The sequence below is a fragment of the Acomys minous genome, assembly GCF_964271855.1.
Source record: "Acomys minous genome assembly, chromosome: 12".
Classification (NCBI taxonomy): domain Eukaryota; kingdom Metazoa; phylum Chordata; class Mammalia; order Rodentia; family Muridae; genus Acomys; species Acomys minous.
The window spans coordinates 26160336-26176254 of record NC_140493.1 but is presented as its reverse complement, the minus strand read 5'-3'; the positions used below and the strand labels follow the sequence as shown (position 1 = coordinate 26176254).

The 15919-nt window shown below is 48.1% G+C and overlaps 1 protein-coding gene across 8 annotated transcripts in view; it reads left to right on the top strand.

The window, feature by feature from the left end:
• Window positions 1–15919, top strand: part of IQANK1 (IQ motif and ankyrin repeat containing 1) — a 31082-nt gene that overhangs the window by 6535 nt on the left and 8628 nt on the right. For 6 of the 8 annotated variants that reach the window (XM_084751607.1, XM_084751603.1, XM_084751605.1 and 3 more), the window contains 4 exons: window positions 14858–14991; window positions 15187–15351; window positions 15440–15631; window positions 15700–15825. In XM_084751607.1, coding sequence (XP_084607733.1) covers window positions 14858–14991; window positions 15187–15351; window positions 15440–15631; window positions 15700–15825 — 617 coding nt within the window. The remainder of the gene's footprint in view (window positions 1–14857; window positions 14992–15186; window positions 15352–15439; window positions 15632–15699; window positions 15826–15919) is intronic. The other 2 variants (XM_084751608.1, XM_084751609.1) reach the window with 2 other exon arrangements.

Below are 15919 nucleotides of genomic sequence, written 5' to 3'. Positions count from 1 at the left end.
AGGTGTGTTCAGCAGGGGTAGTCTGTCTGGTCTAAGTCTCTCTTACAAGAAGGACTCATGTTGGGAGACAGTCCTTGTCACCAGAGCCACTGCTCGTTGAAGAGGAAATTTTTTTTTTTGGCGGGGTCCTACATCCCTTTTCCTTTTTAATTATCTATTAGGAGTTTCTACCCCACTTTAGACCATTTAGTTCCTGAATAAAAGACACAGAGATTTATTAGATTTATAATAAGCTTTAAAGCACCAGAGCTGGGCAGATATCAACCCTCTCAGCTATTTTTTCTATCTCCCAGCCATGTTCCCCAATATTACTTGCCATATTGTTCCTGTCTGGGCTGCTTCTGCTCCATCAGGCCAGCCCTCATGGCCATGTGCTCATGGTCCGTATTGCCCCACTGCAACCTCCTCTTCCTCCTCCTCCTCCTCCTTATTCTCTCTTCTCAGGGTCCCTACCTGAGACCCCAAGCCCAGGAACTAAAGCTCCACCGACCTCCCTTCTGCCCAGCTATAGTTTGCCTCGCTTTTTAATTACCCAATCAGAGATAATTGGGGAGCAAAGTTTACACAACATTGTTCAGCATATGTGAGGATGCATTTGTCTAGGCTGCAGCCAGATCTCCGGGCCCAGAATTTAGCATCTGAATACAAATAGCATCAGACCAACCCCCAACAGTTCACAGCCTACTGGCCGAGGTCCACAGGGCGGTCATCAGGTGACCGCAGATTGTAGATCCTCTCTAGAGATGTCACTCCAAATGCCACTATTCCTACAAACCTGTTCCCTACCCTCCTTCAAACCTTTCCTCCAAATCACTGTTCCCAGGACTGTTCGTCTCAGTATTCCCAGGAGCCTGCTGCCTTCAACTGGAGCCCACTTAGGACACATTTCCTGCCCAGGGCAGTGGGTGGCCAGGTGCTCCTAGAGGGGGCTGTGCATCAGGAACTTCTGGCACAGGGGATATAATTGATGGCATTTCAGCTGGTCAAGATGTATGCCGTGCCTGGTCTGCCTTACCACCATCGGCTCCCACCCAGAGGATACACCACAGGTGACGGGGTGACACCCCGTCTAGGCCTGCCTTGGGTCAGACTTGATGAGTGGAGATGCCAGATACAACAAGTTTTCTTCTTACCTCAGGGTGTCTGTGTGTGTCCCAGACCTGTGGGTGCCAAAGCTCCAGTCCAGATGTTCAAGGACTGACTCTGTTGTGTTGTTTCTTTGTGCTGCTGTGACTGACCATTACCATAAATGGAGATTCTTTCAATACACAATACATGGCCCCGAGCCGCTTTAAGACTCTTGCTCTTAAGGGCCTTTGTTCTCTCTCTCTCTCTCTCTCTCTCTCTCTCTCTCTCTCTCTCTCTCTCTCTCTCTCTCTCTTTATCTCTCTCTGTGTGTCTGTCTGTCTCTCTGTCTCTGTCTCTCTGTCTCTTTCTGACTCTATCTCTGTCTTTCTCTCTGTCTCTGTCTCTGTCTGCCCCGCCCCTCCAGAGTAGCAGCTACCCCTGTTGTGCTCCATGCCTCTTCTCTCTCCATCTCCTGTCTGTGCACACACCAGGTCTCGGCGGAGAATGGCACATCACCTCTGGCATTAGTCACATTTCCTGTTGCTATGGCAAACTACCTGACCAAGAATCCCCTTGAGGGCGGAAGGGTTCATTTTTGGCTTACAGTTTAAGAAAATTGCAGCCCACCACAGCAGGGAAGACATGATAGCAACAACCCATGGCAACTGGTCACATTGTAGCCGGTCACATTGAGTCGGGCATCCCGCCAGCTACCCATCCTTGTGCACCATGTATCTGTGGAGGCCGGAAGAGGGCGTTAGATCCCCAAGAGTTGGGGTTACACATGGTTGTGATTCACTTTGTGGGTGCTAGGAATCGAACCTGGGTCCTCTGGAAGAGCAGCCAGTGCTCTTGCTGAGCAATCTCTCCGCCCCTCCCCCCCCCACTACTTCTAATGTGTGAAGTGTCTCCAAAATGTGCTGACTTCTTTCAACGCTTCCCTGAATCAGCCAGCGTGATAATACATCCTCCCTCAGCTGTTGGTGGAGCATATTGAGTTTGTCAGTTTTCATACATTGAACCATCCTTACACTCCCGAAACAAGTCCTACTTGGTCATGACGGAGAAGACTTAGCCATGCTACTCAACTCAGCTTGCTGGGGCGTGCTGGAGGGATTCTGTATTCATGTTCCTAAGAGGTGCTGTCCCGGATTTTCTTGTGGTTTCTTTGCCCGGCTTTAGTATTAGGGGGTGCTAGCCTCATAGACTAAGGCAGGAGGTGCTCCCTGTCCCTCACCCCACTGGGAAGGCTGAGACATGCCCTATCCCTCACCACACTGGGACATGCTCTCTTCACGTTACCCAGAATATGCCAATGAAGCATCATGTCTAGCTAGGACTTTGTTGAGAGGTTTCTTTTCCCTTCAGATTTATTTATTTTTATTTATGTGTATGCCTGCTTACCTTTACGGGCACCACGGGCATGCAGGTGGCTGCTGATTCCAGAAGGCCTCGGCTTCCCTGGAGCCAGATCATCTTCCCTGGAGCCAGAACAACAGTGGTTGTAAGACACCTGATGAGCATGCTAGGAACTGAGCCAGGGTCCTCTGGAGGAGCAGGAGTAGCTTTTAACTGTGGCCCCTTACTTTTTAGGATTTTATTTTTATTACTTGAAATTATGTGTATGTGGGGGCGGTAAGTACATGCAAGTGTGGTGCCCACAGAGGCCAGAGGCGCTGAGCCCCTGAGGATGGAGTTAGAGGCAGTTGTGAACCCCCCAACCTGGGTGCTGAGAAGTAGATGCAGGTCTCTGGGAGACCGGCAGGTGTTCCTAACTCCCAGCTGTTTCTCCGGACCCTTCACCGGCCACTGGCCTATCTGACTTACACCATTCCCTTACAGTCATTTTTATTTTTGCAGAATCTGTAGTATGATCCCCCTTTCGTGATGACACATGTCTTAATCCCAGCACTCGGGAGGCAGAGGCAGGTGGATCCCTGTGAGTTCGAGGCCAACCTGGCCTACAAAGCGAGTCCAGGACGGTCAAGGCTACACAGAGAAACCCTGTCTCAAAAAACCAAAACCAACCAAACAAAAAAACAAACAAAAAAATTTTAGTTTTTATTTCTAGTCATGTGTACGTATCTTGGTTTATATGTTTGTACATACTTATGCATGCAGGTGCCTACAGGGGCCAGAAGAGAGCGATGGGTCCCCTGGCACTGGACTTAGAGGCAGCTGTGAGGGGCTTGATGTGGGTGCTCAGAGCCAAACCCAGCTCTTCTGCGAGAGCAGCAAATGACTTGTGCCTTTTCCGTTTCACTTCTGTCTAAACTCTATTTCCTCCTCTCTGTGGTCTTTGGGTTTGGTTAGGTTTTCCTTCCCTTGTTCTTGACGTCATCAAGGTGGACTGCGGCTTTGACATGCACCTTGTTTACTGCTGTAATAGTAAAGCTCCGAGTCCCTTCAGCGCTGCTTTTACTGCACCCGGTAGAGTTTTGTGTGCTATGACTTCACCCATCGCTAAGCCTTCTCTGATGGCCCCTGTGATGTTTTCCCTGATCCCTCGGTGAAGAAGGCACAGCGCGTGCTCTGCAGGGGAGTCACTGAAAACCCTGCCCCACATTCTGAGATAATGTCCCCCTTGCCCTTGGGCAGCGAGTGCATGTGGACGTGGGTACTGCTACGTTGGTCCCCACGGTCCCTCCGGCTTTCCTGTGTGAAGTGCCCGACTCTCTCCACTTACTTCTGTCTGGTGTTCTGCCTGTGTCAGGGACACAGCAGCTTCCAGCTATTATTGTAAAGTTGTTTCTTTCTTCCCTGACTATGGGATTTTTATTTTCCTATACATTGATGGTTCCCCATTCCGTGCATGTGTGTATAGAACCAGCTTGTATTAAAACTTTGGATTCTATAATGTTATTTTTCCTTTCTTTTAAGCATTTTAGTATTTTTATTAGCATACATTACTTACAGTTGTGCGTTCTGACATCTGCATATACATAAATGCTATATTTTGATCATATCCACCCTCATTACTCTCTCTTGCCCCCCCACCCCCGACTTCCTCTAATCCCTACCTTCTCTCCAGCTAGCCTTCCTTCTCCTTCCATATTGTGTGTGGGAGGCGCACCTTTCACTAGGGTTGCTTATAGGAGTGTGGCTGAGGGACTATTTACAGGAGCACAGCCAGCCGACCAATGGCTACACCAATGCATAAAACATCTGTTTCCCCCCCCCCCCAGCAACCATGAACTCAGGGTGGGGCCATGTGAGTCCCCTTCCCCCACTGCATGGCAGGATGGTGACAGATACAGTCTTGAGCAGGTCTTGTGTAGACAGTCACTGCTGTGAGTTAAGCTTACAATCTCCATGGCCTGCCTGGAAAACAGCATCGTACAACCGGCTACCCCTTTTTCCTTGATCACGCTGTTTCTTCCATCTCTTCTGCAGTGTTCCCTGAGCGGTGCAGAGGACCGTGTAGATGTCCCATTTATGGCTGAACATTTAGTAGCCTCTCAGCCTCAGCACTCTGACCAGTCTCTGCAGTTACTGCTGCCCATTACAACATGACAACAACAACAGCATTTCTAACTAAAGCTGACAGCAGCACTCATCTATGCATAAATATAATTACCTAGCCACACCATACCCATTGAGCAAAACAACAGCGGTAGGGCCCATGACCTCACCAGCCGTGGCTTTTGGCCAGGTCCGCAGCACCAGACATGGGCTCCCTCCTGTGGAGCAGCCTCCAACCCAACCAGAAAGCAGTTGGTTACTCCACAGCAGACTTGCCACTGTTGCACTGTGGATGGCTAGAGAGATGAGACCCACAGGTGATAGAAAGGAAGCGCGTTGAGCCTGAAGGGTTTTGAAGACGATGGAGAAGCAGAAGGGAGGTCAGCTGGGTGCTCTCTGCCTCTCTGAGCTAGCAGGCGTTTTTGTTTTTCTTTGTTTTTTTGTTTGTTTTGTTTTGTTTTGTTTTTTGAGACAGGGTCTCTCTGGACTCACTTTGTAGACCAGGCTGGTCTCAAACTCACAGTGATCCACCTGCCTCTGCCTCCCGAGTGCTGGGACTAAATGTGTGCGCCACCACCCGGCTTTAGCTCCTGAGTCTTTATTGGTAAAAATTGAACATTTGGGATTTTGTTTAAAACCAACAATCTCTGGGGGGCTTTTGAGGGCCATCTATTAAGTATACCTCATTTTAAACAAACTTTACTTGTTTTTAGTTACTTGATTCAGGCTTAACTCTGAAGACATATTTAGGAAGCCAAATAAAGCTTGTCCCTGTAATTGAATTTCATTTATACGTAGCATGACTATGTGCATAGTTCTGCGCACATTAAAGAATGTGATCATTTATAAAGTGACTGACAGCCAGGTGTGGTGGCTTTAATCCCAGCACTCAGAGACAGAGCCAGATAGATCGCTGTGAGTTTGAGGCCAGCCTGGTCTACACAGCAAGAACAGAACAGCTAGGGTTATTATACAGAGAAACTCTGTCTCAAAAAACAAACAAACAAAAAACAAAGTGACTTACCATTAGCTTGCATATCTTAATTATCTTTAACAGTTTACAACAAATTAGTAGCTTTTATAAGATCAGGATTTACAGTTTGATCCCTGTTAAGTTTGAATTGAAGATTTAATTGAAGACCCTTTAGCATCAAAATAAAATGTTAAAACCATAAATACAGTCTACAGAAAGACTGTATACGTTTTTTTGATCCTTTCATAGTGTACCTTTATAGAAGACCACAGTTTCTTATGTGACTCAGTTTATTCAAGTAGCTGAAGCGTCACAAAGTCAGCGACAACAAAGAGGCTAGATATATATCTTGAAGCCCATTGCTGTTAACCTGAGTAGACGTTAGGGATTTATGTCAGATACGTTAATTATCAAACATACGTTATTCCCTATTTAAAATTGTCTGCAAGCATGGTGTTGAACACAGCTAAGGCATAAGAGATCAGCCATAAGTCTCTAGGTCAGATTTTGTTAACCTGAGTATACCTTTATAACCTTAGTTTATCACCATACAAAATGCATTCTAATCCAAAATATTATGGAGGCCTGCTGTTGCTCCTTTAGTCTAAAAAGGAGATACAGTGATAAGCAGAGGTCTCAGTAGGACAAAGATATTTCATGGGTGCTGCCACAGTTTATCTCAATCAAGATGGAGGTGAAGTTACATGCATGTACTCTTTTGTTTTTGTTTTCTGAGACAGGGTTTCCCTGTGTAGCCTTGCCTGTCCTGGACTCACTTTTTAGACCAGGCTGGCTTTGAACTCCCTGAGATCCACCTGACTCTGCTTCTGTGAATGCTGGGATTACAGGCATGCGCCATCGTACCTGGCTCAGCGTGTACTCTTTTTTCATCTTAGTAAATATGGCTTCCAGCCATACGGCTGCTTCCATCCTGATGACGTCATTGGGATGGAGGCAAGCCACAGGGTTGCTACTTAAAAATACCTATTTTCCTAAATAAGAGTTGAATTCTAGGCTTAGGGATTTAATTCAGTGGTAGAGTGCTTGGCCCTGGGTTTGGTCCTTAACTCAGAATAAACAAACAAACAAGCCAGGCTCAGTGGCACAGGCCTGTAATCCCAGCACTCAGGGAGGCAGAGGAAAGTGGATCTATATGAGTTCAAGGCCAGCCTGGTCTACAAAGCGAGTCCAGGACAACCAAGGCTACACAGAGAAACCCTGTCTCAAAAAAACCAAAAACAAACAAACAAACATAAAACCCAACAACAACAAAAATTCCTTAAAGATAAGAGACTTTTGGCATTACTTGTTTATGCAATGGCAGAACTTGTTACAACCTGCGAGAATTTGGAAATTGAGCATGCCATTTTGTAGCCATTACTCAGGAAATCAGAACAACTGACAAACCTCGTCTCAAGACGTTAAAGCACTTCTTACAGCAGAGGAAAAAGAACCAAATGAAGAGGCGGCTGTAGGATGGGAGGAAGCCCTGGCCAGCTGTCCGTCAGGCAGAGGACCAGCACTTTAGAACATTCAAAGAACTCAGGAAACTAAACATCAAGGAAGTAAACAACCCTGGGCTAAGAGATTGAACAGAACATTCTTTGTTTTTTTGTTTTGTTTTTCGAGACAGGGTTTCTCTATGTTATCTTGGCTGTCCTGGACTCACTGTGTAGGCCAGGCTGGCCTCGAACTTATAGCAATCCGCCTGCCTCTGCCTCCCGAGTGCTAGATTAAAGGCGTGTGCCACCATGCCCAGCTTGAACAGAACATTTTTTAAAATTTGTTTATTTATTAATTATTATTATGTATACAGTGCTCTGCCTGCATGTACACCTGCATGCCAGAAGAGGGCACCAAATCACATTATAGATGGTCGTGAGCCAGCACGTGCTGGGAATTGAACTCAGGACCTCTGGAGGAGCAGTCAGTGCCCTTAGTCTCTGAGCTCTCTCTCCAGCCCGAACAGAACATTCTTTTTTTTTCCTCCTTTATTAATTTATTCTTGTTACATCTCAATGGTTATCCCATCCCTTGTATCCTCCCATTCTTCCCTCCCTCCCAATTTCCCCTTATTCCCCTCCCCTATGACTGTTCCTGAGGGGGATTACCTCCCCCTCTATATGATCATAGGGTATCAAGTCTCTTCTTGGGAACAGAACATTCTTAAAGGAAGAAATACCTACATCCAGGACTGCCAGAGATACACAGAGAGATCCTGTCTAGAAAAACCAACCAACCACACAACAAATAACCCTCCCCAAAACAACAGCAAACAACCAACAAACCAAATAAAACAAACACAGCCAATAAATAGTTTAAAAACTGTTTAACAGGGGGACTGAAGAGATGGCTCAGTGGTTAAGAGCACCACCTGCTCTTCCAGAGGTCCTGAGTTCGATTCCCAGCAACCACATGGTGGCTCACACCATCTGTAATGTGATCTGATGCCCTCTTCTGGCCTGCAGCTGTACATGCAGACAAAACACTATAAATAATTATTTTTTAAAAAAAGTGTTTAGCACCAGTAGTCATCAGGGAAATGAAACTGTCTAATCTCAATCCAATCAAAACGGCTACCATCAAGAAAACAATAAATGCTAGGGAGGATGCTTAAAAAAAAAATGGAATCCTTATAATCATTGCTGGCAAGATTATACTAAACTAAAAAACAGAACCACCCTCTGTCCAGCCATACCACCCCTGGGCACAAACCTGCATCCTACCACAGGGACGCTTACATTTCCATGTTGACTGCTGCTCTGCTGATCCCCAGCAGCTGAGTAAGCCCAGATGCTCATCAAGTGATGGGTGGATAATGAAAAAGTGGCACACAACAGACTCTTATTCCGGTGTAAAGAAAAGTGGAATCTGTAAGGAAACAGGTGTCGCTGGGAAATAATACGTTAAGTGGGCTAACCCAGATCCAGAAATGAGCTTAATGTCTCTTATGTGTGTGTTCTACCTTCTAACTTTAAAAAATTGGAGTGTGTGTTCATATGTGTTTTCCCTGCACCTATGTCTGTGCACCATGTGGTGCCCGTGGAGGTCAAAAGAAGGGATCAAATCTCCTGGGAAATGGAGTTTCAGATGGTTGCGGGCCACGATGTGGGTGTTCAGAACCAAATCTGTATCCCTCTGGAAAGGCAGCTGGTGCTATTTTTGTTTGTTTCAGTTTTCCGAAACGGCTTCTTTGTATAGCCCTTCTTTCCAGGAACTCACTCTGTAGACCAGGCTGGGCTCGAACTCACAGAGATCCACCTGCCTCAAGGGATTAAAGGCGGGTACCACCACGGCCAGCACAACTGGTGCTCTTAGCCACCGAGCCATCTCACTAGCCCCTATCTTCTAATTTTTATTTTTTTTTAATTTTTTAAAAAGATTTATTTATTTATTAAGTATACAGTGTCTTGCCTGCATGTACACCTGCACACCAGAAGAGGGCACCAGGTCTCATTGTAGATGGTTGTGAGCCACCATGTGGTTGCTGGGAATTGAACTCAGGACCTTTGGAAGAGCAGCCAGTGCTCTTCACCTCTGAGCCACCTCTCCAGCTCCTTCTAATTTTTATATATGCACATTTATATGGAAGTAAGTGTGTTTAAGGCCAGGAAACTAGGAAGGGGCCCATGAGAGGGGAAATGAGTGGGGAAGTAAGTGACAAAACACGTGTGATATGAAGATGAAGGCGTATACTCAAGGTCAAAGGCTTCTTTATTAACCGGAGAGGGCACAGGAAGAGGGAGTCGGGAGAAGATAAACCAAAGCTGAGGTTGTTTGGAAAAGCCACAAGGAAACTGATACTTGGTAATCTAATTTAAAACTAAAATTTCCTTTTTTTTTTTTTTTTTTTTTTTTTTGGTTTTTTTGTTTGGCTAAGGTCTCTCTGTGTAGCCTTGACTGTCTTGGACTCGCTTTGTAGACCAGGCTGGCCTCAAACTCACAGCAGTCCGTCTGCCTCTGCCTCCCAAGGGCTGGGATTAAAGATAAAGCTGCTTCCAAAAGCTATAGATTGTTAAGTGAAGATTGCAGTGCCAGGAGTAGGTCGGGGAGATCCCTAATGCCACTGCAGTTGGCTGCCCCCCTCCCTCCCTGCCCCCCCCCCCCCCCCCCCCGGAAATAGAGGGTGAGAACCTACTGCTAAAGACACTATGTTTTCTTTCAAGACACGGAAATCAAGCTGGAACTGAGCTGCCAGCTCCCTCCCTGCTCGCTCACCCTCTTAATGCTCGAAGGTGCAGGCTGCTGGGGAAAAGAGTGACACCAACAGTCTGACACAGCTGGGGACCCTAACTAAAACACAGCAGGACTGTCCAGGCAAGATGTATCCATTGGTGCAACAGTGGCAAGTCTGCTTTCTGGTTGGGTTTGAGACCCGCTCCACAGGAGGGAGCTCAGGTCTGGTGTGTGAACCACCTGGCCAAAAGCCAGGGCTGGTGAGGTCATGGGCCCTAGTATGGAGGATACTGATGCCGTTTTGCTCAATGGGTATGGTGTGGCTAAGTAATTATGTTTATGCACAGATGAGTGCTGTGTCAGCTTTTGTTAGTATCTTAGTCACAGACCAAGACAATTCTTATTTTTTAAAAAAGCATTTCATTGAGGACTGGCTTAGACTTTCAGAGGGTTAGTTCATTATTATCATGGTGGGAAGCACAGTGTCCCTCAGACAGACATGGTTTGAGAAGCAGTGCATCCTTATTTACAGTCTGAGAGAGACACGGGGTCTGACATGGGCTTTTAAAATCTCAAAGGCCACCCCCAGTGACACACGGCCTCCAACAGGCCCAGGTCTCCTGACCCATCTAATCCTTTTGAACAGTTCTATTTTCTTGTGACTAAGCGTTCAAATATATGAGCCTGTTGAGCCCATTTTTACCCAAACCACTGCAGTTAGAAAAGTTTCTGTTGTTGTTTTGTAGTGGGTAGCATTAACTGCAGAGACTCATAACTGGTCAAAGTACTGAGATTAAAGTGGCTGTTGAATGCTCAAGCCGTAACCATGTGTCTGCCTCTGTAAGGCTCAGGGCACATCCTAGGAGAGGACAGAAAGAACAAACAGGTCATGAGATGGGCGGAGTGCTGTGGAATGCAGTGTTTTTCCTCACATGTTATTTGTGTGTTTATGATTTTTTTTTTTGAGACAGAGTTTCTCTGTGTAGCCTTGGCTGTCCTAGACTCACTTTGTAGACCAGTCTGGCCTTGAACTCACAGGGTTCCACCTGCCTCTGCCTCCCGAGTGCCGGGATTAAAGGTGTGAGCTGTGTTTGTTAATTTTAATTATTATATAATCTGGTACTTGCATTACTGTTTTGTACATGTTTATTCACACATTTGTCTTTTTATTTTCTTCATTCTTTGGTGAACCAATGAGTCTAATTTGTCATAGTCCCCTTCTGTCTGAAGCATACCTTTTGTGTACAAAAAGCACACATGTGCAAACTGGGCATGGTGGCGCACACCTTTAATCCCAGCACTCGGGAGGCAGAGGCAGACAGATTGCTGAGTTTGAGCCCAGCCTGGTCTATAAAACAAGTGCAGGACAGCTGAGGCTACACAGAGAGGCCCTGTCTCGAGAAACCAAAAAAAGAAAAAAAAAAAAGCATACATGTGCTACTGATGTGTATTTTGCTTTTTAATAAATTCATCGATTCTTTGGATATATCCTTTTTTCCCTTTAGTTTTGGCAATTTTCTCTAGCTCTATTGTTTTGCATGCTTGCTAGCCTTTGTATTTACCGTTGTGTTTCAAAGTTCTGATGTGCTGTCTTTGATTAACTTTCAAAACTCTCTTCCAACCAAACAAAAGAGCCCAGTTGGGGAACGCATTATGGCACACTCCTTTAATCCCAGCACCGGGGAGACAGAAGCAGGCAGGTGTCTGTGAGTTCAAGGCCATCCTGGCCTACAGATGGAGTTCTAGGACACAGAGAAACGCTGTCTAAGGAAAAAGCTGTCTTCCAACATCCATAATGTATGTGCTATTCCAATTATATCTGCATTAACCGTTTTCTTTTGTCTCTGTCTGTTCCCAAATCCTTTCTTTTTGTTTTTTTTTATTTTTGTTTTGTTTTGTTTTTTCAAGACAGTGTTTCTCTGTGTAGCCCTGGCTTTCCTGGACTCGCTTTGTAGACCAGGCTGGCCTCGAACTCACAGAGATCCGCCTGCCTCTGCCTCCCAAGTGCTAGGATTAAAGGTGTGCGTCACCACCGCCTGGCCCCAATTATTTTCTTTATCTGGTGTTCTAGGTTACTAATTCTCCCTTCAGCGCTTTCTATTATACAATTACATGTAACCACCGAGTCCTTAGTTTTTCATTTTGTTTTTGAGACAGGGCCTCACTATGTAGCCCTGGCTGGGCTGGAATTCACTATGTGTGTATACCAGCTGTCCTTGAACTCAGAAATTCACCTGCCTGGGTCTGATCTTCAAGTGCTTGGATTAAAGTCATGAACCACTATGCCTAGCCACCGCTGAGCTCTTTTGTTGTGTAAACCAGATGTCCCCAAACTCACAGAGATTCACCTACATCTGTGTCCCAAGCACTGAATTAAGCTGAGCTCTGAGGGTTTAGTCTGCTCACACCCTACAGTTTATTTTATTTATTTATTTATGTTTGTTTGTTTTTCAAGACAGGGTTTCTCTGTGTAGCCTTGGTTGTCCTAGACTCATGTTGTAGACCAACCTGGCCTCAAACTCACAGAAATCCACCTGCCTCTGCCTCCCGAGTGCTGGGATTAAAGGTGTGCGTCACTGCTGCCTGGCCACTCTACAGTTTATAACTGGGTCCTGTTCTCTGACAAAAGTTTTCAATCTTACTGTATTTCCCCAAATATCTTTATGTGGTGTGTGTGTGTGTTTTGTTTGTTTGTTTGTTTTTTTTTTTTTTGAGACAAGGTTTCTCTGTATAGCTTTGTCTGTCCAGGACTCACTTTGTAGACCAGGCTGGGCTCGAACTCACAGCAATCGCCTGCCTCTGCCTCCCGAGTGCTGGGATTAGAGGTGTGCGCCACCTTGCCCGGCCTATGTTCTTTTTTAAAGATTAATTTATTACATATACAGTGTTCTGCCTGCATATATGCCTGCCTGCCAGAAGAGGGCACTAGATCACATTATAGATATGCACCACCATAGCCCAGCTACCATTTTATTTTGTAATTACATCTTCTTTCTTCAGTTGCTTACTTTGGAGGCCCTCTGCATTGCCCATGAAACACCTGGAGGAATGTTAAATTTCATAGTCACTTTTAAAAAAAGATTTATTTATTTATTACTATATATACAATGATGTGCCTGCATGTACACCTGAAGGCCAGAAGGGGGCATCAGATCACATTACAGATGGCCATGAGCCACCATGAGGTTGCTGGGAATTGAACTCTGGACCTTTAGAAGAACAGTCAGTGCTCTTAACGTCTGAACCATCTCTCCAACGCCCCTCCCCTTTTTTTCTTTTAAAAATTTATTTATAGTCACTTTTCTTATTACTCCGACCTATCTCAAAACAAAACAAAATAAAATAGAGCCTGGGTGTAGCTCAGTGGTGGTAAAGTGCTTGCTCACCAGACCCACCAAGGATTCATGTCTGGGGACCAGGCGATGGCTCATCCAGCAAAGGGCTTGCCGCACGTGCATGAGGGCCTAAGTTCAATCCCCCAAACCCCGTGGTCCCAGCCCTGGAGAGGCAGAGCCAGGAGGACCCCCAGGACTCACCAGCTAGTCAGCCAAGTGCACCTGCACATACAGGAACACACAAGATTAATGTCAGGGTTTTCTTTTTGTTTGGGGGGACTGGCTGAGATGGGCTCTCACTGTGCTGCCCACACTGGCCTCCCGTCCCCAGGATTAAGTGATCTTCCCGTCTGTGCTCCTGGAGAAGTGGGCTGCAGGTGTGTGCCACGGGGTGGGCTCCATTTGGGGATTTTTTTTGGAGCCTCCAAGCATGGTCTTTTCCCCCGTCATCTGCCTGTGCCCTGGAGATAGCAGGGTCACCAGGTGGCTTTGCTGCCTGTGCCAGTGCTGTGTTTCCCTTCTCCCTGGCTTCTGTTCCCCAATCGACTGGATCACCTGGGACCTCCCGTTTCCACAGAGGCACACAGTGCGCAGTCTTCTTGCTCCTCAGCCTGTTCGTGTCTGTCCAGCTAAACTTCTTCTCCATTCCCCCACCCCCAGCCCCCCATTGCCTGTACTGACTCATTTTCCACTTCTCCTGGTGGTCTACCCAGCCCGTCGCGGAGTCCCTGTTACTTAGGTCAGATTGTCATCTATCTTTTGTTCATAAGATGCTCTCGACACCTGGCTTGTCACATGTCTTCTCCCAGCTCCTCAGCTTTCTGAAGCTGACCCCCCAACCCCGGCAGACAGGCAGACAGGCAGACAGACACACTCAAAGGAAGGACCCAGAGACCCAGTGGGGTGGAGCACTCCCCGTGGCTTCACACACCAGTGGTTAGCCAGTGACAGGAGGGACTGCATGGTGTCTTCTCGTCCCCTGCTTCTAGAAGCCACCATGCCGGGCCAGCATGTAGACCTCTGCAGGATGCTCTGAGTATGTGGTTGCTGTGCTCAGGGTCTAGACTCACACCCTCTCCTGAGTGTCCTGGGATGCGGGCTGCGACCACTTAAGAGCCTTCCCAGCTCTGGGGCAGCTTATGGCTTAGATGCAGTCAGCGGGCTTTGAGGATTTGTTGAGCTAAGCCCAGGAAGGGCCTCTGGCTCTGGTGGGTGAGCCCTGAAGACCAGAGTCTGTTTTTCTGTTCTTTTCTCTACGGGCTTCCTACAACTTTTTAAAAAAATATTTATTTATTATTATGTATACAGTGCTCTGCCTGCATGTACTCGTGCAAGCCAGAAGAGGGCGCCATATCACACTACAGATGGTTGTGGTTGCTGGGTCCCCTGTGGTTGCTGGGAATTGAACTCAGGACCTTTGGAAGAGCAGGCGGCGCTCTTAACCACTGAGCCATCTCTCCAGCCCCCTACAACTTCTTTTCAGCTGCAGATTGCTAGAAATTTTCAGGCCCTGGCAATGCGGACTTCCTGCTCTAGTCTGGCCCCCTCTCTTCCCCTTGCTCGACTGAGGGAACATTACGCTGACTCGGCTGTTTAGGATTTTTTTTTTTTAAAGCATTGCTGTTAAGACACACATAGCCCTGCCTGCCTTTAAACTACTGAACTCCATGGGTCCTCCTGCTCCAGCAGCCTCCTGCGTGCTGGGTGACAGGCATGACAGTCCCTGCATCCGGCCTTCATGCTTTCTGAGACCCATTGGGGTCCCCCGTATGGCCCCAGCAGCTGCTTGGATGGTGGCTAGGAAAGAGGACTGGGGTCCAAATCCCTGCCCTTCTCACTCTAGCGCCAACTGCAGAGGACAAAGCCGCTACTGTCATTCAGTGTGCCTTCCGGCAGCATCTTGCGCGGAAGGAGCTGGCTCGTCGAAGGCAGGAGCGTCAGGAGTACCTGGATGAGATGGAGAAGCTGCAGAGAGAGGTGAACAGGAGGGCCTAGCCTCAAGACCCCGAGTGCCAGGGCCCGAGGAAGAGGGAAGGTCTGGACAGAGTGTGAAGGGGAGCGGGTGACCTTGGGCTGTGGGCGTGATGTCGGGCTGCGCTGTAACCGTGAGCTGCGGACACAGCGGCAGTGTTCTGGGTGCTGGGGACGGTGACCGAGGACTTTGTCTTGCAGGCTTACCTGGCCTTGGTGCGCAGGGAGCAGGAGGAAGCGCGGCGACAGCGCGAGCAGGAGGAGGCAGCGGAGCGTGCTCGGCGGGAGGAGCTGCAGCGCCGCCGCCGCCTGCTGGAGGCAGCCTTCGAAGGGGACCTGGGAGAGATCCGCGCCGTGCTTAAGGAGGTCTGTGCTTGGGGGATGGGGGTGGGGGAAAAAAGCGGCGGGTTGGCCAGGCGGGGCGGACACCGAGGTGACGCGGCCCTGCGCCCAGGTGGAGCAGCTGCTGACGCGCGAAGGCGTGGGCCACGACGAGGTGGGCAAGGCTCGGCGGCTGCAGAGGCGCGTGGCCACCGTGGAGTGCGAAGACAGCCACGGGAACACGCCTCTATCCGAGGCGGCGGCGGGCGGGCAGGCCATGGCCATCCAGCTGCTGGCGGAGCTGGGTGCCAGCCCTAACAGCAAGGTGGGCTCGGTGCGCGCGGCGGCGGTGTGGCCTGGTCTCCGCACGCGCTCAGGGAGCCCCTTCCGCAGGGCGCCTTCGGTCGCACACCGCTCTACCGGGCAGCCTTTGGAGGCCACCTGGAAGCCGTAGAGGTGCTGCTGAAGCTCGGAGCAGACCCTCGGGTATACGCGGATGACGGGAGCACTCCGGAGCAGGTGTGGCCCTGGCATACGCACCACCACTCCAAAGGTTTCTGGTGTGGTGGTGGTGGTGGTGGTGGCACATATTTGTGATCCCGGCAGTGGGCAG